Below are 22,063 nucleotides of genomic sequence, written 5' to 3'. Positions count from 1 at the left end.
CTCCCTCTCTGTCCTGCTGTCCCCCAGGTGGCTGTGGGGCCCTCATAAAGCATTAGAATGAAGTCTCCCTCTCTGTCCTGCTGTCCCCCAGGTGGCAGTGGGGCCCTCATAAAGCATTAGAATGAAGTCTCCCTCTCTGTCCTGCTGTCCCCCAGGTGGCTGTGGGGCCCTCATAAAGCATTAGAATGAAGTCTCCTCTCTGTCCTGCTGTCCCCCAGGTGGCTGTGGGGCCCTCATAAAGCATTAGAATGAAGTCTCCCTCTCTGTCCTGCTGTCCCCCAGGTGGCTGTGGGGCCCTCATAAAGCATTAGAATGAAGTCTCCCTCTCTGTCCTGCTGTCCCCCAGGTGGCTGTGGGGCCCTCATAAAGCATTAGAATGAAGTCTCCCTCTCTGTCCTGCTGTCCCCCAGGTGGCTGTGGGGCCCTCATAAAGCATTAGAATGAAGTCTCCCTCTCTGTCCTGCTGTCCCCCAGGTGGCTGTGTGCTCATGTCTCTTTAAAACAGTCAGTGCCAGAGCAGAGTAGACAGACACTGATAGAAGTAACACCTTATTTCATCATACAATGTTCGCAAATGAGGAAAACTTAAGTCAAACCAGGTGGATCTCATGCATCAAAATATTAGTACTCTGAGGAAATATGTTCACAGAAGTGATGTTTGAGAGTTGCAGTGGAGTTAAAGGTTAAAAATCAAGCTACCATTTCGATTTGACAAATATTTCCTGCTGATAATTAGACATGTGCAGTAACACCCAAGCATTTTCATAAAGGTGGAATCAATATAGGCATTTCGTTCCAATGCTTTGCGAAGCCGTCCTACCAGTGCAGAAAACAAACTATCAGTGACTAACTTCAGAAGTTCTTACAGTGTCATATATATACAACCAAAACACCCGTTGTGATTTAAAAACACAACCCCATTATACACCCACCCCAGTGGTGTGGCTACAGGACAGAATATATAAGGCTTGTAGAAGGTGACTCCAAGTGTTCCTCTCATCTGTCAATCAAACGTCCTGTTGTACCTCATTGGTCCGAGAGATGCTTGGAGGCGTGGCTACTGCTGTTGTCCTGACGCCATGATGGAGCAGACCACACCACCTGTTCTCCTGTCACCGTGGTAACAACAGGTCATGACTGGAGCCCAGGTTGTGGACAGAAAAGTAAGTTTTTCATGCTCATGCGAAATCAAAATAAAGTGGTCTTGCTGTAAAACCATGCGTTAACGTGAAAGCTGCAGACACACGTTCTGATTGGCTGTTCTCCTGCTTCAAGTTCCAGTCATCTCCCTTCCAGGAAGTCATGAAACATCAACAAACCTGCAAAACAAAAAACATATGATAAGTGATTTAGATCAACATGAGTTTAATTCTCTCACCACTGTGGATGTTGTGAATAGTTTGTCTCTCTTGATTCACCAACTGCACCAACCAGCTAAACTAACAAGACTGCAAGGCCCTCAGAAAGTGTGATTTAGCATGTTGTCAGTAGGGTCACATCTCTAGAGGGCTGAGTTAGCATGTTGTCAGTAGGGTCACATCTCTAGGGGGCTGAGTTAGCATGTTGTCAGTAGGGTCACATCTCTAGAGGGGCTGAGTTAGCATGTTGTCAGTAGGGTCACATCTCTAGACGGCTGAGTTAGCATGTTGTCAGTAGGGTCACATCTCTAGGGGGCTGAGTTAGCATGTTGTCAGTAGGGTCACATCTCTAGAGGGCTGAGTTAGCATGTTGTCAGTAGGGTCACATCTCTAGGGGGCCGAGTTAGCATGTTGTCAGTAGGGTCACATCTCTAGAGGGCTGAGTTAGCATGTTGTCAGTAGGGTCACATCTCTAGGGGGCTGAGTTAACATGTTGTCAGTAGGGTCACATCTCTAGGGGGCTGAGGTTGCATGTTGTCAGTAGGGTCACATCTCTAGGGGGCTGAGTTAGCATGTTGTCAGTAGGGTCACATCTCTAGGGGGCTGAATTAGCATGTTGTCAGTAGAGTCAGGTCACATCTCTAGGGCTGAGTTAGCATGTTGTCAGTAGGGTCTACATGTAGGTCATCTCTAGGGGCTGAGTTAGCATGTTGTCAGTAGGGTCACATCTCTAGGAGGCTGAGTTAGCATGTTGTCAGTAGGGTCACATCTCTAGGGGGCTGAGTTAGCATGTTGTCAGTAGGGTCACATCTCTAGGGGGCTGAGTTAGCATGTTGTCAGTAGGGTCACATCTCTAGAGGGGCTGAGTTAGCATGTTGTCAGTAGGGTCACATCTCTAGAGGGCTGAGTTAGCATGTTGTCAGTAGGGTCACATCTCTAGGGGGCTGAGTTAGCATGTTGTCAGTAGGGTCACATCTCTAGGGGCTGAGTTAGGGGGCATGTTGTCAGTAGGGTCACATCTCTAGGGGGCTGAGTTAGCATGTTGTCAGTAGGGTCACATCTCTAGAGGGCTGAGTTAGCATGTTGTCAGTAGGGTCACATCTCTAGAGGGCTGAGTTAGCATGTTGTCAGTAGGGTCACATCTCTAGGGGGCTGAGTTAGCATGTTGTCAGTAGGGTCACATCTCTAGGGGCTGAGTTAGCATGTTGTCAGTAGGGTCACATCTCTAGGGGGCTGAGTTAGCATGTTGTCAGTAGGGTCACATCTCTAGGGGCTGAGTTAGCATGTTGTCAGTAGGGTCACATCTCTAGGGGCTGAGTTAGCATGTTGTCAGTAGGGTCACATCTCTAGGGGCTGAGTTAGCATGTTGTTAGGGTCACATCTCTAGGGGCTGAGTTAGCATGTTGTTGTAGAGGGCAGTTAGCATGTTGTCAGTAGGGTCACATCTCTAGGGGCTGAGTTAGCATGTTGTCAGTAGGGTCACATCTCTATGTTGTCAGGGGCTGAGTTAGCATGTTGTCAGTAGGGTCACATCTCTAGGGGCTGAGTTAGCATGTTGTCAGAGGGCTGAGTTAGCATGTTGGGTCACATCTCTAGAGGGCTGAGTTAGCATGTTGTCAGTAGGGTCACATCTCTAGGGGCTGAGTTAGCATGTTGTCAGTAGGGTCACATCTCTAGAGGGCTGAGTTAGCATGTTGTCAGTAGGGTCACATCTAGGGGGCAGTTATGTTGTCAGTAGGGCTGAGTTAGCATGTTGTCAGTAGGGTCACATCTCTAGGGGGCTGAGTTAGCATGTTGTCAGTTGGGTCACATCTCTAGGGGCTGAGTTAGCATGTTGTCAGTAGGGTCACATCTCTAGGGGGGAGGCTGAGGGTTAGCATGTTGTCAGTAGGGTCACATCTCTAGGGGCTGAGTTAGCATGTTGTCAGTAGGGTCACATCTCTAGGGGCTGAGTTAGCATGTTGTCAGTAGGGTCACATCTCTAGGGGGCTGAGTTAGCATGTTGTCAGTAGGGTCACATCTCTAGGGGGCTGAGTTAGCATGTTGTCAGTAGGGTCACATCTCTAGAGGGCTGAGTTAGCATGTTGTCAGTAGGGTCACATCTCTAGAGGGCTGAGTTAGCATGTTGTCAGTAGGGTCACATCTCTAGAGGGCTGAGTTAGCATGTTGTCAGTAGGGTCACATCTATATAGGGCTGAGTTAGCATGTTGTCAGTAGGGTCACATCTATATAGGGCAGAGTTAGCATGCTGTCAGTAGGGTCACATCCATATAGGGCTGAGTTAGCATGTTGTCAGTAGGGTCACATCTCTAGGGGTCTGAGTTAGCATGTTGTCAGTAGGGTCACATCTCTAGGGGGCTGAGTTAGCATGTTGTCAGTAGGGTCACATCTCTAGGGGGCTGAGTTAGCATGTTGTCAGTAGGGTCACATCTCTAGGGGGGGCTGAGTTAGCATGTTGTCAGTAGGGTCACATCTCTAGGGGGCTGAGTTAGCATGTTGTCAGTAGGGTCACATCTCTAGGGGGCTGAGTTAGCATGTTGTCAGTAGGGTCACATCTCTAGGGGGCTGAGTTAGCATGTTGTCAGTAGGGTCACATCTCTAGGAGGCTGAGTTAGCATGTTGTCAGTAGGGTCACATCTCTAGGGGTCTGAGTTAGCATGTTGTCAGTAGTTGTCACATGTCTAGGGGGCTGAGTTAGCATGTTGTCAGTAGGGTCACATCTCTAGGGGGCTGAGTTAGCATGTTGTCAGTAGGGTCACATGTCTAGGGGGCAGAGTTAGCAAGTTGTCAGTAGAGTCACATCTCTAGGGGTCTGAGTTAGCATGTTGTCAGTAGGGTCATCTCTATAGGGCTGAGTTAGCATGTTGTCAGTAGGGTCACATCTCTAGGGGGCTGAGTTAGCATGTTGTCAGTAGGGTTAGGGTTAGGATAATGGATCCAGACAGCTGGTTGCTGGATCCGACAGAACAATGGATCAAGACAGCTGGTTCCTGGATCTGACAGGATAATGGATCCAAACTGAGCATGTCCTGGAGACAACAGGATAATGGATCCAGACTGAGCCTGTCCTGGATCCGACAGGATAATGGAACCAGACAGCCAGTTGCTGGATCCGACAGGATAATGGATCCAGACTGAGCCTGTCCTGGACCTGACAGGATAATGGATCCAGACAGCCGGGTTGCTGGATCCGAAAAGGATAATGGATCCAGACAGCCGGTTGCTGGATCCGACAGGATAATGGATCCAGACTGAGCATGTCCTGGATCTGACAGGATAATGGATACAGACAGCCGGGTTGCTGGATCCGAAAAGGATAATGGATCCAGACAACCGGTTGCTGGATCCGACAGGATAATGGATCCAGACAGCCGGGTTGCTGGATCCGAAAAGGATAATGGATCCAGACAGCCGGTTCCTGGATCCGACAGGATAATGGATCCAGACACCCGGTTGCTGGATCCGACAGGATAATGGATCCAGACAGGATAATGGTTCCGAAAGGATAACGGATCCAGACAGGATACCACCCGGCTGTAGTGTTAAGTGATCCCCATTTCCCTCCATATTCTATCAGTCCTGAGCTCCATACTTGTACGTACCAGGTTGAGCACACGACTGTTATCATTGATCCTTTTCCACTTGCTTCTTTTTCACCTTCGACCCTGACCCTTCTCCAGACTGCAACACACAGAGAGAGGGGTTAGACAGGACGATGGCAGAATGAGGGGCAGGCCCGCAGAACACACAGAAACACAAGGCAGACTGGACCTCTTCTACACTAGTGTCCTAGACATGCTGAAAGAAAGATACACCAGGTAGACTGGACCTCTTCTACACTAGTGTCCTAGACATGCTGAAAGAAAGAAACACCAGGCAGACTGGACCTCTTCTACACTAGTGTCCTAGACATGCTGAAAGAAAGATACACCAGGTAGACTGGACCTCTTCTACACTAGTGTCCTAGACATGCTGAAAGAAAGATACACCAGGTAGACTGGACCTCTTCTACACTAGTGTCCTAGACATGCTGAAAGAAAGAAACACCAGGCAGACTGGACCTCTTCTACACTAGTGTCCTAGACATGCAGAAAGAAAGATACACCAGGCAGACTGGACCTCTTCTCCACTAGTGTCCTAGACATGCTGAAAGAAAGATACACCAGGCAGACTGGACCTCTTCTCCACTAGTGTCCTAGACATGCTGAAAGAAAGATACACCAGGCAGACTGGACCTCTTCTCCACTAGTGTCCTAGACATGCTGAAAGAAAGATACACCAGGCAGACTGGACCTCTTCTACACTAGTGTCCTAGACATGCTGAAAGAAAGATACACCAGGCAGACTGGACCTCTTCTACACCAGTGTCCTAGACATGCTGAAAGAAAGATACACCAGACAGACTGGACCTCTTCTACACTAGTGTCCTAGACATGCTGAAAGAAAACACTCAGGGAGTTGTTAATTCACTACATCCAGCTGATTGGCATCACTCCACCATCAGGTTCATAGTCTGACCAGTAAACACTGACAGTCCATTGACATCACACTGACAGCAGGTCAAATTGAGCTCTCTGATCGCTTCACGTTGAACTGAGCTGTCTGACAACCACACACCACAGCACTCTGAAGCATTCCGCACTGCTAGTCTACTGTCTAGTTGGAACTCTCTCCACTACTAGTCTACCGTCTAGTTGGAACTCTCTCCACTACTAGTCTACTGTCTAGATGGAACTCTCTCCACTACTAGTCTACTGTCTAGTTGGAACTCTCTCCACTACTAGTCTACTGTCTAGTTGGAACTCTCTCCACTACTAGTCTACTGTCTAGTTGGAACTCTCTCCACTACTAGTCTACCGTCTAGTTGGAACTCTCTCCACTACTAGTCTACTGTCTAGTTGGAACTCTCTCCACTACTAGTCTACTGTCTAGTTGGAACTCTCCACTCTAGTCACTACTAGTCTACCGTCTAGTTGGAACTCTCTCCACTACTAGTCTACTGTCTAGTTGGAACTCTCTCCACTACTAGTCTACTGTCTAGTTGGAACTCTCTCCACTACTAGTCTACTGTCTAGTTGGAACTCTCTCCACTACTAGTCTACTGTCTAGTTGGAACTCTCTCCACTACTAGTCTACTGTCTAGTTGGAACTCTCTCCACTACTAGTCTACTGTCTAGTTGGAACTCTCTCCACCAGTCTACTGTCTAGTTGGAACTCTCTCCACTACTACTGTCTAGTTGGAACTCTCTCCACTACTAGTCTACTGTCTAGTTGGAACTCTCTCCACTACTAGTCTACTGTCTAGTTGGAACTCTCTCCACTACTAGTCTACTGTCTAGTTGGAACTCTCTCCACTACTAGTCTACCGTCAGTGTCTACTGTCTAGTTGGAACTCTCTCCACTACTAGTCTACTGTCTAGTTGGAACTCTCTCCACTACTAGTCTACTGTCTAGTTGGAACTCTCTCCACTACTAGTCTACCGTCTAGTTGGAACTCTCTCCACTACTAGTCTACTGTCTAGTTGGAACTCTCTCCACTACTAACTGTCTAGTTCTCCACTACTAGTCTACTGTCTAGTTGGAACTCTCTCCACTACTAGTCTACTGTCTAGTTGGTCTAGTCTACCGTCTAGTTGGAACTCTCTCCACTACTAGTCTACTGTCTAGTTGGAACTCTCTCCACTACTAGTCTACCGTCAGTGTCTACCGTCTAGTTGGAACTCTCTCCACTACTAGTCTACTGTCTAGTTGGAACTCTCTCCACTACTAGTCTACCGTCTAGTTGGAACTCTCTCCACTACTAGTCTACTGTCTAGTTGGAACTCTCTCCACTACTAGTCTACTGTCTAGTTGGAACTCTCTCCACTACTAGTCTAATGTCTAGTTGGAACTCTCTCCACTACTAGTCTACTGTCTAGTTGGAACTCTCTCCACTACTAGTCTACTGTCTAGTTGGAACTCTCTCACTACTACTAGTCTAGTCTGGAACTCTCTCCACTACTAGTCTACTGTCTAGTTGGAACTCTCTCCACTACTAGTCTACTGTCTAGTTGGAACTCTCTCCACTACTAGTCTACTGTCTAGTTGGAACTCTCTCCACTACTAGTCTACTGTCTAGTTGGAACTACTAGTCTACCGTCTAGTTGGAACTCTCTCCACTACTAGTCTACTGTCTAGTTGGAACTCTCTCCACTACTAGTCTACTAGTCTAGTTGGAACTCTCTCCACTACTAGTCTACTGTCTAGTTGGAACTCTCTCCACTACTAGTCTACCTGTCTAGTTGGAACTCTCTCCACTACTAGTCTACTGTCTAGTTGGAACTCTCTCCACTACACTACTAGTCTACCGTCTAGTTGGAACTCTCTCCACTACTAGTCTACTGTCTAGTTGGAACTCTCTCCACTACTGTCTAGTCTACTGTCTAGTTGGAACTCTCTCCACTACTAGTCTACTGTCTAGTTGGAACTCTCTCCACTACTAGTCTAATGTCTAGTTGGAACTCTCTCCACTACTAGTCTACTGTCTAGTTGGAACTCTCCACTACTAGTCACTGTCTAGAACTCTCTACCGTCTAGTTGGAACTCTCTCCACTACTAGTCTACTGTCTAGTTGGAACTCTCTCCACTACTAGTCTACCGTCTAGTTGGAACTCTCTCCACTACTAGTCTATCGTCTATTTGGAACTCTCTCCACTACTAGTCTACTGTCTAGTTGGAACTCTCTCCACTACTAGTCTACTGTCTAGTTGGAACTCTCTCCACTACTAGTCTACCGTCTAGTTGGAACTCTTTCCACTACTAGTCTACCGTCTAGTTGGAACTCTCTCCACTACTAGTCTACTGTCTAGTTGGAACTCTCTCCACTACTAGTCTACCGTCTAGTTGGAACTCTCTCCACTACTAGTCTACTGTCTAGTTGGAACTCTCTCCACTACTAGTCTACCGTCTATTTGGAACTCTCTCCACTACTAGTCTACTGTCTAGTTGGAACTCTCTCCACTACTAGTCTAATGTCTAGTTGGAACTCTCTCCACTACTAGTCTACTGTCTAGTTGGAACTCTCTCCACTACTAGTCTACCGTCTATTTGGAACTCTCTCCACTACTAGTCTACCGTCTAGTTGGAACTCTCTCCACTACTAGTCTACTGTCTAGTTGGAACTCTCTCCACTACTAGTCTACCGTTAGTGTCAACACCACACTTCAGTCTACTCTATGATCATGGAGCAAACCTCAGTCTTTCCCCTCTGACCCTTAGAGCTCTCCTGCTCTGCCTTAGGGCCTCCTCGGGAGCGCTTGTTTCTCTTCCTGCCCTTATTTTCCTTCCTGCCTCCTCCTCCTCCTGCTGCTTCTCTTCTTCCTCCTGCTTCTCCTTCTCCTACTGCTCCTCCTGCTTTCACCTCCTCTGTAGTAGCAGTAGTAGCAGCAGTAAAAGTAGTTGCCGTAGCAGCAATACGACGTATTACTTTCCTGATGACCTTAGGAGTGGAGGGGTATAAAGTCATGTTAGAACAGAGGAATGGGGATGGGGGTTGGAGATGGGGAGGATGAGCATGGGGGGAGATGTTCAGGTGATATCAGAAGAGGACAGGGTGATGATGTAATAGGGGTGTGGGGTGTGTAGTGAAGGGGGGTACAGCAGTTACTTTTCGGGTGACTATGTTTCCATCCTCGTCTGTGAACTGTTCTTCTGTCACTGACTCCACAGGGATGTTTCTGGCCTGTTCTCCCTGAGAATGATATGGTAGGATTTACCTGTCATCATTAGTTTACCTGAGGTTAGTTTACCTGACGTTAGTTTGCCTGACATTAGTTTACCTGTCATCATTAGTTTACCTGTCATCATTAGTTTACCTGACGTTAGTTTGCCTGACATTAGTTTACCTGTCATCATTAGTTTACCTGAGGTTAGTTTACCTGACGGTAGTTTACCTGTCATCATTAGTTTACCTGAGGTTAGTTTACCTGACGGTGGTTTACCTGTCATCATTAGTTTACCTGAGGTTAGTTTACCTGACGGTAGTTTACCTGTCATCATTAGTTTACCTGAGGTTAGTTTACCTGACGTTAGTTTGCCTGTCATCATTAGTTTACCTGAGGTTAGTTTACCTGTCATCATTAGTTTACCTGAGGTTAGTTTGCCTGACGTTAGTTTACCTGAGGTTATTTTGCCTGATGTTAGTTTACCTGAGTTTAGTTTACCTGAGTTTAGTTTACCGGTCATCATTAGTTTACCTGACGTTAGTTTGCCTGACATTAGTTTACCTGTCATCATTAGTTTACCTGAGGTTAGTTTACCTGAGGTTAGTTTACCTGACGGTAGTTTACCTGTCATCATTAGTTTACCTGAGGTTAGTTTACCTGTCATCATTAGTTTACCTGAGGTTAGTTTGCCTGACGTTAGTTTACCTGAGTTTAGTTTACCTGAGGTTATTTTGCCTGATGTTAGTTTACCTGAGTTTAGTTTACCTGAGGTTAGTTTACCTGAGTTTAGTTTACCTGAGTTTAGTTTGCCTTATGTTAGTTTGCCTGTCATCATTAGTTTACCTGAGTTTAGTTTGCCTGACGTTAGTTTACCTGTCATCATTAGTTTACTTGAGGTTAGTTTACCCGAGGTTAGTTTATATGAGTTTAGTTTACCTGACATCATTAGTTTACCTGAGGTTAGTTTACCTGAGTTTAGTTTACCTGAGTTTAGTTTACCTGTCATCATTAGTTTACCTGAGGTTAGTTTACCTGAGTTTAGTTTGCCTGACGTTAGTTTACCTGTCCTCATTAGTTTACCCGAGGTTAGTTTACCTGAGTTTAGTTTGCCTGACGTTAGTTTACCTGTCATCATTAGTTTACCTGAGGTTAGTTTACCTGAGTTTAGTTTACCTGAGTTTAGTTTGCCTGACGTTAGTTTACCTGTCATCATTAGTTTACCTGAGGTTAGTTTACTTGAGGTTAGTTTACCTGCGGTTAGTTTACATGAGTTTAGTTTACCTGACGTTAGTTTACCTGTCATCATTAGTTTACCTGAGGTTAGTTTACCTGAGTTTAGTTTACCTGAGTTTAGTTTACCTGAGGTTAGTTTACCTGATGTTAGTTTACCTGTCATCATTAGTTTACCTGAGTTCAGTTTACCTGAATTTAGTTTACCTGAGTTTAGTTTACCTGTCATCATTAGTTTACCTGAGGTTAGTTTACCTGAGTTTAGTTTACCTGACGTTAGTTTACCTGACGTTAGTTTACCTGTCATCATTAGTTTACCTGAGGTTAGTTTACATGAGTTTAGTTTACCTGAGTTTAGTTTACCTGAGTTTAGTTTACCTGAGTTTAGTTTACCTGAGTTTAGTTTACCTGTCATCATTAGTTTACCTGAGTTTAGTTTACCTGAGTTTAGTTTGCCTGAGTTTAGTTTACCTGCGGTTAGTTTACCTGAGTTTAGTTTGCCTGACGTTAGTTTACCTGTCATCATTAGTTTACCTGAGGTTAGTTTACCTGTCATCATTAGTTTACCTGAGGTTAGTTTACCTGAGTTTAGTTTGCCTGACGTTAGTTTACCTGTCATCATTAGTTTACCTGAGGTGAGTTTACCTGTCATCATTAGTTTACCTGAGGTTAGTTTACCTGCCCTAGGGACAAAAAGCACTGCCACAACATGCCCCTTTAATACCACCACTCATCAAATAAACACACAGAACATTAAATCACTATGCCACATAAGATTAACTTCGTAGAGGGATCCAGAGAAAACCACAGGTGGTGATGGTAACATTGTACATGGAACTGAAAACACAAGCCAACATCAACAGTATGCAAGCCATGATGAAAGACTGAGTTTAACTACGTATATTAGAATGATGTGATGATAGAACGATCTGGAACAATGTGAGTGTGAATTCTTGCTGTGATATGAAACCTGTCAAATCTTTGATGTTAAAATGAAGACAGGCTAGGAAGTAGATGGATGTAAAACATGCCGAAGTCTCCAGAGCTGGTGAGTGCTACTGTCATTCACTAGCTAATACCACATGGACAGTAGAAATAGCCGTGAACAGATCAACCCAGTCAGCCAGTAGCTACAGCTAGTTGGGAACAGCTGGTCAAGCAGAAAGACAGCAGAGCTCTAGGTTCCTGTAGAGCCTGACTGTCACATCCGGCCCAGGCCACACAGACAGACAGGCAGGCCCAGGCCACACAGACAGACAGGCCCAGGCCACACAGACAGACAGGCCTAAGCCACACAGACAGACAGGCAGGCCCAGGCCACACAGACAGACAGATCCAGGCCACACAGACAGACAGGCCCAGGCCACACAGACAGACAGGCCCAGGCCACACAGGCCACACAGACAGACAGGCCACACAGACAGACAGACAGACAGGCCCAGGCCTCACTGGGGCAACACACCACTCAGTGCCACAAGCAGGCCAGGTACCTTCAGAATGACCCTCCGTCGGTACACCTTGGTGATGACAGTCCGTTCCTCATCAGAGCTGGTCTCCTTATCTCTACCACCCTCCTGATGAACCAGGCAGGGTTAGGGCTCTGACTACACAGTAACAACTATAGATCCTGACTGACATGTGGTTCAGAACAGCCCTGTCATAGATCCAGTCTGACATGTGGTTCAGAACAGCCCTGTCATAGATCCAGTCTGACATGTGGTTCAGAACAGCCCTGTCATAGATCCAGTCTGACATGTGGTTCAGAACAGCCCTGTCATAGATCCAGTCTGACATGTGGTTCAGAACAGCCCTGTCATAGATCCAGTCTGACATGTGGTTCAGAACAGCCCTGTCATAGATCCTGACTGACATGTGGTTCAGAACAGCCCTGTCATAGATCCAGTCTGACATGTGGTTCAGAACAGCCCTGTCATAGATCCAGTCTGACATGTGGTTCAGAACAGCCCTGTCATAGATCCTGACTGACATGTGGTTCAGAACAGCCCTGTCATAGATCCTGTCTGACATGTGGTTCAGAACAGCCCTGTCATAGATCCTGACTGACATGTGGTTCAGAACAGCCCTGTCATAGATCCTGACTGACATGTGGTTCAGAACAGCCCTGTCATAGATCCTGTCTGACATGTGGTTCAGAACAGCCCTGTCATAGATCCTGACTGACATGTGGTCCAGAACAGCCCTGTCATAGATGACAGGAATGATTTTAGATCCTGACTCAGAGGTTCGTCTTAAAGAAATACACTGTCCAGCCACAAGGGTTAAAAGTGAAGAAGATTGTTTTCCACCTTGATCCATTGAACGTGGTCTTTACCAGCTAGATATCAGAGGACATTGGTCTTTCTCATAACACATAAACCTTGGTCTTCACCAGCTAGATATCAGAGGACATTGGTCTTTCTCATAACACATAAACCTTGGTCTTCACCAGCTAGATATCAGAGGACATTGGTCTTTCTCATAACACATAAACCTTGGTCTTCACCAGCTAGATATCAGAGGACATTGGTCTTTTCTCATAACACATAAACCTTGGTCTTCACCAGCTAGATATCAGAGGACATTGGTCTTTCTCATAACACATAAACCTTGGTCTTCACCAGCTAGATATCAGAGGACATTGGTCTTTCTCATAACACATAAACCTTGGTCTTCACCAGCTAGATATCAGAGGACATTGGTCTTTCTCATAACACATAAACCTTGGTCTTCACCAGCTAGATATCAGAGGACATTGGTCTTTCTCATAACACATAAACCTTGGTCTTCACCAGCTAGATATCAGAGGACATTGGTCTTTCTCATAACACATAAACCTTGTGAGTGAGATGAGAACAGAAGAACAGCCATGTCCACAATAACAGCACAGAGTCATGATGGGTAGAGTTACCTGGACTAACAGCAGAGGTGTAGAGTTACCTGGACTAACAGCAGAGTCATGATGTGTAGAGTTACCTGGACTAACAGCAGAGTCATGATGTGTAGAGTTACCTGGACTAACAGCAGAGGTGTAGAGTTACCTGGACTAACAGCAGAGTCATGATGTGTAGAGTTACCTGGACTTTGTGCTGTGACCCCTGCACTCCTCCCTCCTCCTGCTGCTGCTTCTTGCTGCTTGGTCCTGCTGTGCTGTCCTCTTCCAGAGTCCTTCTGCTTCCCTCTTCCTGCCCTCCTTGAGACGCTGACGCCCTTCCCTCGTCCTCGACATGACCCTTCACCCCGTTGGATGAACCCTGGGCCTCAGGATGTGACCCGGGCTGGGACAGGAAGTCAGCGTGGTCTCCATTGGATTTCTCTGCTGGTCGGACAGGTGACGTCGTCAGGGAGTCCAGGGAATTCACAGGGCTTGGGGAGGAGGAGGGGAGACAGGGGGAGGAGAGAGGAAGGGGAAGAGAGGAGGGGGGAGGAAGGGGAAGAGAAGAGAAGGGGAGGGGGGGAGAGGGGGAGGGTGGGAGAGGGAGGGTGGGGGAGGAGAGAGGAAAGGGAAGAGAGGGAGAGGGGGAGAGGGAGGGTAAGAGAGGGAGGGCAGAGGAGGAGGCGGGGAGACAGGGGAGGAGAGAGGAAGGGGAAGAGAGGAGGAGGGGTGGGAGGGCCGGGGAGATTACAATTAGAATTAGAAAAACATTGTCCACGCAATGTGGAAATACACTACATGACAAAACCTATGTGGACACCTGCTCGTCAAACATCTCATTCCAGTTGGTCCTCCCTTTGCTGCTCTAACAGCCTCCACTCTTCTGGGAAGGCCTTCCACTAGATGTTGGAACATTGCTGCTATAACAGCCTCCACTCTTCTGGGAAGGCCTTCCACTAGATGTAGGAACATTGCTGCTATAACAGCCTCCACTCTTCTGGGAAGGCCTTCCACTAGATGTTGGAACATTTATGCAGGGCCTGGCTTGCAGTCGGCGTTTCAATTCATCCCAAAGGTGTTCGATGGGGTTGAAGTCAGGGCTCTGTGCAGCCAGTCAAGTTCTTCCACACCGATCTCAACAAACCATTTCTGTATAGACCTCGATTTGTGCACAGGGGCATTGTCATGCTGAAACAGGAAAGGACGTTCCCCAAACTGTTGCCACAAAGTTGGAAGCACAGAATCATCTAGAATGTCATTGAATGCTGTAGCATTAAGATCTCTGTTCACTGGAACTAAGGGGAACGAACCATGAACCATTATTCCTCATCCACCAAACTTTACAGTTGGCACTATGCATTGGGGTAGGTAGCGTTCTCCTGGCATCCGCCAAAACCAGATTCATCTGTCGGACTCCCAGATGGTGAAGTGTGATTCATCACTCCAGAGAACGCGTTTCCACCATCGAGAGTCCAATAGCGGCGAGCTTTACACCACTCCAGCCAACGCGTGGCATCGCGCATGGTGATCTTAGGCTTGTGTGCGGCTGCTCGGCCATGGAAACCCATTTCATGAAGCTCCCGACAAACAGTTCTTGTGCTGACGTTGCTTCTAGAGGCAGTTTGGAACTCGGTAGTGAGTGTTGCTTCCAGAGTCAGTTTGGAACTCGGTAGTGAGTGTTGCTTCCAGAGTCAGTTGGGAACTCGGTAGTGAGTGTTGCTTCCAGAGTCAGTTGGGAACTCGGTAGTGAGTGTTGCTTCCAGAGGCAGTGTGGAACTCGGTAGTGAGTGTTGCTTCCAGAGTCAGTTGGGAACTCGGTAGTGAGTGTTGCTTCCAGAGTCAGTTTGGAACTCGGTAGTGAGTGTTGCTTCCAGAGTCAGTTTGGAACTCGGTAGTGAGTGTTGCTTCTAGAGGCAGTTTGGAACTCGGTAGTGAGTGTTGCTTCTAGAGGCAGTTTGGAACTCGGTAGTGAGTGTTGCTTCCAGAGTCAGTTTGGAACTCGGTAGTGAGTGTTGCTTCTAGAGGCAGTTTGGAACTCGGTAGTGAGTGTTGCTTCCAGAGGCAGTTTGGAACTCGGTAGTGAGTGTTGCTTCCAGAGTCAGTTTGGAACTCGGTAGTGAGTGTTGCTTCCAGAGTCAGTTTGGAACTCGGTAGTGAGTGTTGCTTCCAGAGGCAGTTTGGAACTCGGTAGTGAGTGTTGCTTCCAGAGGCAGTTTGGAACTCGGTAGTGAGTGTTGCTTCCAGAGTCAGTTGGGAACTCGGTAGTGAGTGTTGCTTCCAGAGGCAGTTGGGAACTCGGTAGTGAGTGTTGCAACTGAGGACAGACGATTTTTACGCACTACGCCCTTCAGCACTTGGCAGTCCCCTTCTCTACGCTTGAGTGGCCTTCCACTTCATGGCTGAGCCATTGTTGTTCCTAGATATTTCCACTCCCCAATATCAGCACTTACAGTTGACCAGGGCAGAGCTAGAAGGAAACATTTTTGACGAACTGACTTGTTGGAAAGGTGGCATCCTATGACGGTGTTACGTTGAAAGTCACTGAGCCAGTACAAGCCATTTTATTTGCAATGTTTGTCTATGGAGATTGCATGGCTGTGTGCTGATGTTATCCACCTGTCAGCAGGTGTGGCTGAAATAGTGAAACCAGTCATCTGAAAGGTCCACATACTTCTGGTGATGTAGTGTATGTCTTGGGCTTCACCACATAGAAACAGACTTTAAAGAGACCAAAACAATGCTGTCATGACTGAGATGACAAAGAGGGAATGTTCTTCAGAGTAAAGTTCTGCCTGGTGCATAATAACATGGATGTAGCCTATACTGTATATACAACATTATGAATGTTTAATAATAATATGAGATCCTACCTGGTGTCCTGGAGGTCGTGGTCCTCAGCACTCAGACTGCGGCCAGGTGTCGGGGGCTCCACGTTCACGCTGGACGTCTCACTATGCCAACCTGCAGGTGATGACATCACATCTTTGTCTGCCTGCTGAACCTGAGACAAGATGGCGTTTATCCTTTCCTCCGTCATCTCCTCGTCCTCCGAGCCTTCCTCCAGCCCCATCTCCTCCAACAGAGACTTTAACTTCTCCTCACTCAACTCCCCCTCCTCTTCCCCGGGAGGACCAGACACACCACCCTCTACCCCCTCTCCCCCCAGGGCAGGCCTAAAGCCTAGGGTCTCTGATGGGTCTCCTCTGGCTCCAGCCTGCCACTCATCCTCCCTGACCACCCCCTGAGGAAGATCAATCTGATGTATCAGCATCCCCATGTCAATATCCTGCTCAGCCTCCTCTCTCAGCCCTGCCTCCCTGTTATGGGGCTTGTATGAGGCCACTGACTCTCTGCTAACCCCTGTGTCATCTTCAGTGGAGGTCACTTTAGGGCCCCCGCCTTCCCCGGCACCCTCCCCGGCGCCCTTCCCGGCTCCCCGGGAGTCTAGAGGTCCAGAGGTGTCTTCCTCTACCACCATTGTAGGGGATTGAGCATGGGAGGCGGGGCCTGTGGTGCTGGTGGTCTGGGTGAGTGACAAGTCACATGGTCTAGTGGGCGTTCTAGAGGGGGAGTCTAGGCCAGCGTCCTCGTCAAAGAAGTGGTCGCTGCTTAGCGGGGTGGGGGGCTGACAGATCAAACCTGTGGGGGTCTGAAGCTCCAGCTGGATGCTGCTGGAACCTGGATGAGATTAACCACAACACAGTGGAGCTGAGATGGAGGGACACAACAACATGAAGACACTCAGCATGTACAGGAGGAAGGAGGAAGGAAGGAGGACGGAAGGAAGGAAGGAGGAAGGAAGGAAGGAAGGAAGGAAGGAAGGAGGAAGGAAGGAGGAAGGAAGGAGGATGGAGGAAGGAAGGAGGAAGGAAGGACGAAGGAGGAAGGAAGGAAGGAGGAAGGAAGGAAGGAAGGAAGGAGGAAGGAAGGAAGGAGGAAGGAAGGAAGGAGGAAGGAAGGAGGATGGAAGGAGGAAGGAAGGAAGGAGGAAGGAAGGAGGAAGGAGGAAGGAAGGAGGAAGGAAGGAAGGAAGGAAGGAAGGAGGAAGGAAGGAAGGAGGAAGGAAGGAAGGAGGAAGGAAGGAAGGAGGAAGGAGGAAGGAAGGAAGGAAGGAAGGAGGAAGGAAGGAAGGAGGAAGGAAGGAGGAAGGAAGGAAGGAGGATGGAGGAAGGAAGGAGGATGGAGGATGGAAGGAGGAAGGAAGGAAGGAGGAAGGAGGATGGAGGAAGGAAGGAGGAAGGAAGGAGGAAGGAGGAAGGAAGGAGGAAGGAAGGAGGATGGAGGAAGGAAGGAAGGAGGAAGGAAGGAGGAAGGAAGGAAGGAAGGAGGAAGGAGGATGGAGGAAGGAAGGAGGAAGGAAGGAAGGAGGAAGGAAGGATGAAGGAAGGAGGAAGGAAGGAGGAAGGAGGATGGAGGAAGGAAGGAGGAAGGAAGGAAGGAGGAAGGAAGGAGGAAGGAAGGAGGAAGGAGGAAGAAAGGAGGAAGGAAGGAAGGAGTGCTGTTCATATAATACTGCCACCTGCAGATAATCACTGACTTATACTCTTATAACAGACAGGCAAGCTGTTAGCATTCAGCCTAGCAGGTAGCAGGTAGCTAGCAGTTCTTTACATGGCTCATCTGCAAATGGCCTGTTGGAATACAGGCCTGGATATGACTTGATAATGAGTTTAGTCAACAAGTAATCTGTGATGTTAATCACATGGATATGTAAGTACAGAGGATGAGCAGTGAAAAATAAGGAACTACATATAGACCTGTAGTTCCTATATACATACCTAATATATATGGGGGGCGGGGCCTAATGAGGGACTACATATAGACGTGTAGTTCCTATATACATACCTAATATATAGGGGGCGGGGCCTAAGGAGGGACTATATATAGACCTATAGTTCCTATATACATACCTAATATATAGGGGGCGGGGCCTAAGGAGTGACTACATATAGACCTGTAGTTCCTATATACATACCTAATATATAGGGGGCGGGGCCTAAGGAGGGACTACATATAGACCTGTAGTTCCTATATACATACCTAATATATAGGGGGCGGGACCTAACGAGGGACTACATATAGACCTATAGTTCCTATATACATACCTAATATATATGGGGGCGGGGCCTAAGGAGGGACTATATATAGACCTATAGTTCCTATATACATACCTAATATATAGGGGGGGCGGGACCTAACGAGGGACTATATATAGACCTGTAGTTCCTATATACATACCTAATATATAGGGGGGGGGGGTATGACAACAAGGAGCACAAGTGGACAAGGTGAGGAAGAAGGGATAGCAGCAAGCAATTTAGGAACTATCAAAGATGTCATATGGACAGATCAGAAACTATCAGATAGTACTGTAAGGTCCCATGGACAGATCAGAAACTATCAGATACTACTGTAAGGTCCTATTGACAGATCAGAAACTATCAGATACTACTGTAAGGTCCTATGGACAGATCAGAAACTATCAGATAGTACTGTAAGGTCCCATGGACAGATCAGAAACTATCAGATACTACTGTAAGGTCCTATGGACAGATCAGAAACTATCAGATACTACTGTAAGGTCCTATGGACAGATCAGAAACTATCAGATACTACTGTAAGGTCCTATGGACAGATCAGAAACTATCTGATACTACTGTAAGGTCCTATGGACAGATCAGAAACTATCAGATACTACTGTAAGGTCCTATGGACAGATCAGAAACTATCAGATACTACTGTAAGGTCCTATGGACAGATCAGAAACTATCAGATACTACTGTAAGGTCCTATGGACAGATCAGAAACTATCAGATACTACTGTAAGGTCCTATGGACAGATCAGGAACTATCAGATACTATTGTAAGGTCCTATGGACAGATCAGGAACTATCAGATACTACTGTAAGGTCCTATGGACAGATCAGAAACTATCAGATACTACTGTAAGGTCCTATGGACAGATCAGGAACTATCAGATACTACTGTAAGGTCCTATTGACAGATCAGGAACTATCTGATACTACTGTAAGGTCCTATGGACAGATCAGAAACTATCAGATACTACTGTAAGGTCCTATGGACAGATGAAAAGACAAACAAAATGTTAGTCAGACAAGACTTGGTTGAAAGTGAATGAAAAGTAGTGGATGAAAATTCAATGTGACTGTAACTTCTGTTTATGTAGCTGCAGTTGAGGAAGAGCGCTACAGCCAGAACCTAACAGCTAGCATTGTTAGCTTCACATTAGCCTAGCATTGCTAGCTTAGCGTTGTTAGCCTAGTGTTAGCCTAGCGTTGTTAGCCTAGTGTTATTACTAAGACTGAGGGAGCAGCCACACAAGGCTGTAGCAGAGCTGCCAACAGTCCAGTTAGGTACAGTATGTTGGATGGAGGGTGAGAGCACAGCTGAGGGTGTCAGCAGGGAGGGATTGGCAGGTAGCAGGTTAGCAGGAAGGGGTTAGGTGGTCTGGTTCAGCAGAGTTAGAAGCAAGATAACTGCAGGGTAGGAAGGCTCAGAGAAACCAGAGGTACTAACTAACGGCCTAAGCAGCTCTAACAGCCCTATAACAAGCAGAGGTCCCTTAAAGCCACAGTCATGCTGTCAGAACAGAAACGTTAGCAGTACCACAACACACAAGCTATCTAACAGAACAGGAGAGGGTTAGTACCACAACACACCGCTATCTAACAGAACAGGAGAGGGTTAGTACCACAACACACCACTATCTAACAGAACAGGAGAGGGTTAGTACCACAACACACCACTATCTAACAGAACAGGAGAGGGTTAGTACCACAACACACCACTATCTAACAGAACAGGAGAGGTTAGTACCACAACACACCACTATCTAACAGAACAGGAGAGGGTTAGTACCACAACACACCACTATCTAACAGAACAGGAGAGGGTTAGTACCACAACACACCGCTATCTAACAGAACAGGAGAGGGTTAGTACCACAACACACCACTATCTAACAGAACAGGAGAGGGTTAGTACCACAACACACCACTATCTAACAGAACAGGAGAGGGTTAGTACCACAACACACCGCTATCTAACAGAACAGGAGAGGGTTAGTACCACAACACACCACTATCTAACAGAACAGGAGAGGGTTAGTACCACAACACACCGCTATCTAACAGAACAGGAGAGGGTTAGTACCACAACACACCGCTATCTAACAGAACAGGAGAGGGTTAGTACCACAACACACCGCTATCTAACAGAACAGGAGAGGGTTAGTACCACAACACACCACTATCTAACAGAACAGGAGAGGGTTAGTACCACAACACACCGCTATCTAACAGAACAGGAGAGGGTTAGTACCACAACACACACCGCTATCTAACAGAACAGGAGAGGGTTAGTACCACAACACACCGCTATCTAACAGAACAGGAGAGGGTTAGTACCACAACACACCGCTATCTAACAGAACAGGAGAGGGTTAGTACTAACACAACAACACACTATCTAACAGAACAGGAGAGGGTTAGTACCACAACACACCACTATCTAACAGAACAGGAGAGGGTTAGTACCACAACACACCGCTATCTAACAGAACAGGAGAGGGTTAGTACCACAACACACCGCTATCTAACAGAACAGGAGAGGGTTAGTACCACAACACACCGCTATCTAACAGAACAGGAGAGGGTTAGTACCACAACACACCGCTATCTAACAGAACAGGAGAGGGTTAGTACCACAACACACCGCTATCTAACAGAACAGGAGAGGGTTAGTACCACAACACACCACTATCTAACAGAACAGGAGAGGGTTAGTACCACAACACACCGCTATCTAACAGAACAGGAGAGGGTTAGTACCACAACACACCGCTATCTAACAGAACAGGAGAGGGTTAGTACCACAACACACCGCTATCTAACAGAACAGGAGAGGGTTAGTACCACAACACACCACTATCTAACAGAACAGGAGAGGGTTAGTACCACAACACACCGCTATCTAACAGAACAGGAGAGGGTTAGTACCACAACACACCACTATCTAACAGAACAGGAGAGGGTTAGTACCACAACACACCACTATCTAACAGAACAGGAGAGGGTTAGTACCACAACACACCACTATCTAACAGACCAGGAGAGGGTTAGTACCACAACACACCACAACAGACAGGAACCATTTGCCATATAAATTGGTTAACATAATAATGTTTTCATGTACTTGACAATCAAATTGTGAATAAAATATTATTTGGCGAGAAATGAGACAAATGTAGTGTGTTAAACATTACTGTATTTTTTTCAATCAGTATACACACACCATAACTATTATAGAACAAAATACCAACCAAATCTTTAACCCAACTGAATGAAATAAACGTTGCTCTCATGGTCAAATTAAGAACATAGATCAGATAGGTTAGTTGTGATTCCTCAGAGGCTTGTTAAGTAGCATGATATTTTATACTGATTGGCTCTACGTTCGACTCGTTTAGCCAGATTGGCTCTACGTTCGATTTATTTAGCCTGATTGGCTCTACATTTGACTCGTTTAGTCTGATTGGCTCTACGTTCGACTCATTTAGCCAAGATTGGCTCTACGTTCGACTCATTTAGCCAAGATTGGCTCTACGTTCGACTAGTTTAGCTAGATTGGCTCTACATTCGACTAGTTTAGCCAGATTGGCTCTACGTTCGACTCGTTTAGCCTGATTGGCTCTACGTTCAACTCGTTTAGCCTGATTGGCTCTACGTTCGACTAGTTTAGCTAGATTGGCTCTACGTTCGACTCGTTTAGCCAGATTGTCTCTACGTTTGACTCGTTTAGCCAGGTTGGCTCTACGTTCGACTCGTTTAGCCAGATTGGCTCTACGTTTGACTCGTTTAGCCAGATTGGCTCTACGTTTG

At 46.8% G+C, this 22,063-nt stretch overlaps 1 protein-coding gene across 1 annotated transcript in view; it reads right to left on the bottom strand.

Moving 5' to 3' along the window:
* Nucleotides 1-291: 291 nt before the first annotated feature.
* The window catches only part of ank3b (ankyrin 3b), a 236,231-nt gene continuing 214,459 nt past the window's right edge, over nucleotides 292-22,063 (bottom strand). The window contains 7 exon segments of the mRNA XM_065022916.1: nucleotides 292-1,319; nucleotides 4,961-5,039; nucleotides 8,590-8,835; nucleotides 9,004-9,087; nucleotides 11,782-11,865; nucleotides 13,366-13,654; nucleotides 16,034-16,841. Coding sequence (XP_064878988.1) covers nucleotides 4,983-5,039; nucleotides 8,590-8,835; nucleotides 9,004-9,087; nucleotides 11,782-11,865; nucleotides 13,366-13,654; nucleotides 16,034-16,841 — 1,568 coding nt within the window. The 3' untranslated portion in view covers nucleotides 292-1,319; nucleotides 4,961-4,982.

The sequence above is a fragment of the Oncorhynchus nerka genome, linkage group LG10 (assembly GCF_034236695.1).
Source record: "Oncorhynchus nerka isolate Pitt River linkage group LG10, Oner_Uvic_2.0, whole genome shotgun sequence".
In the NCBI taxonomy this organism is placed as follows: Eukaryota; Metazoa; Chordata; class Actinopteri; order Salmoniformes; family Salmonidae; genus Oncorhynchus; species Oncorhynchus nerka.
This window is presented reverse-complemented; position numbering and strand designations above follow the sequence as displayed.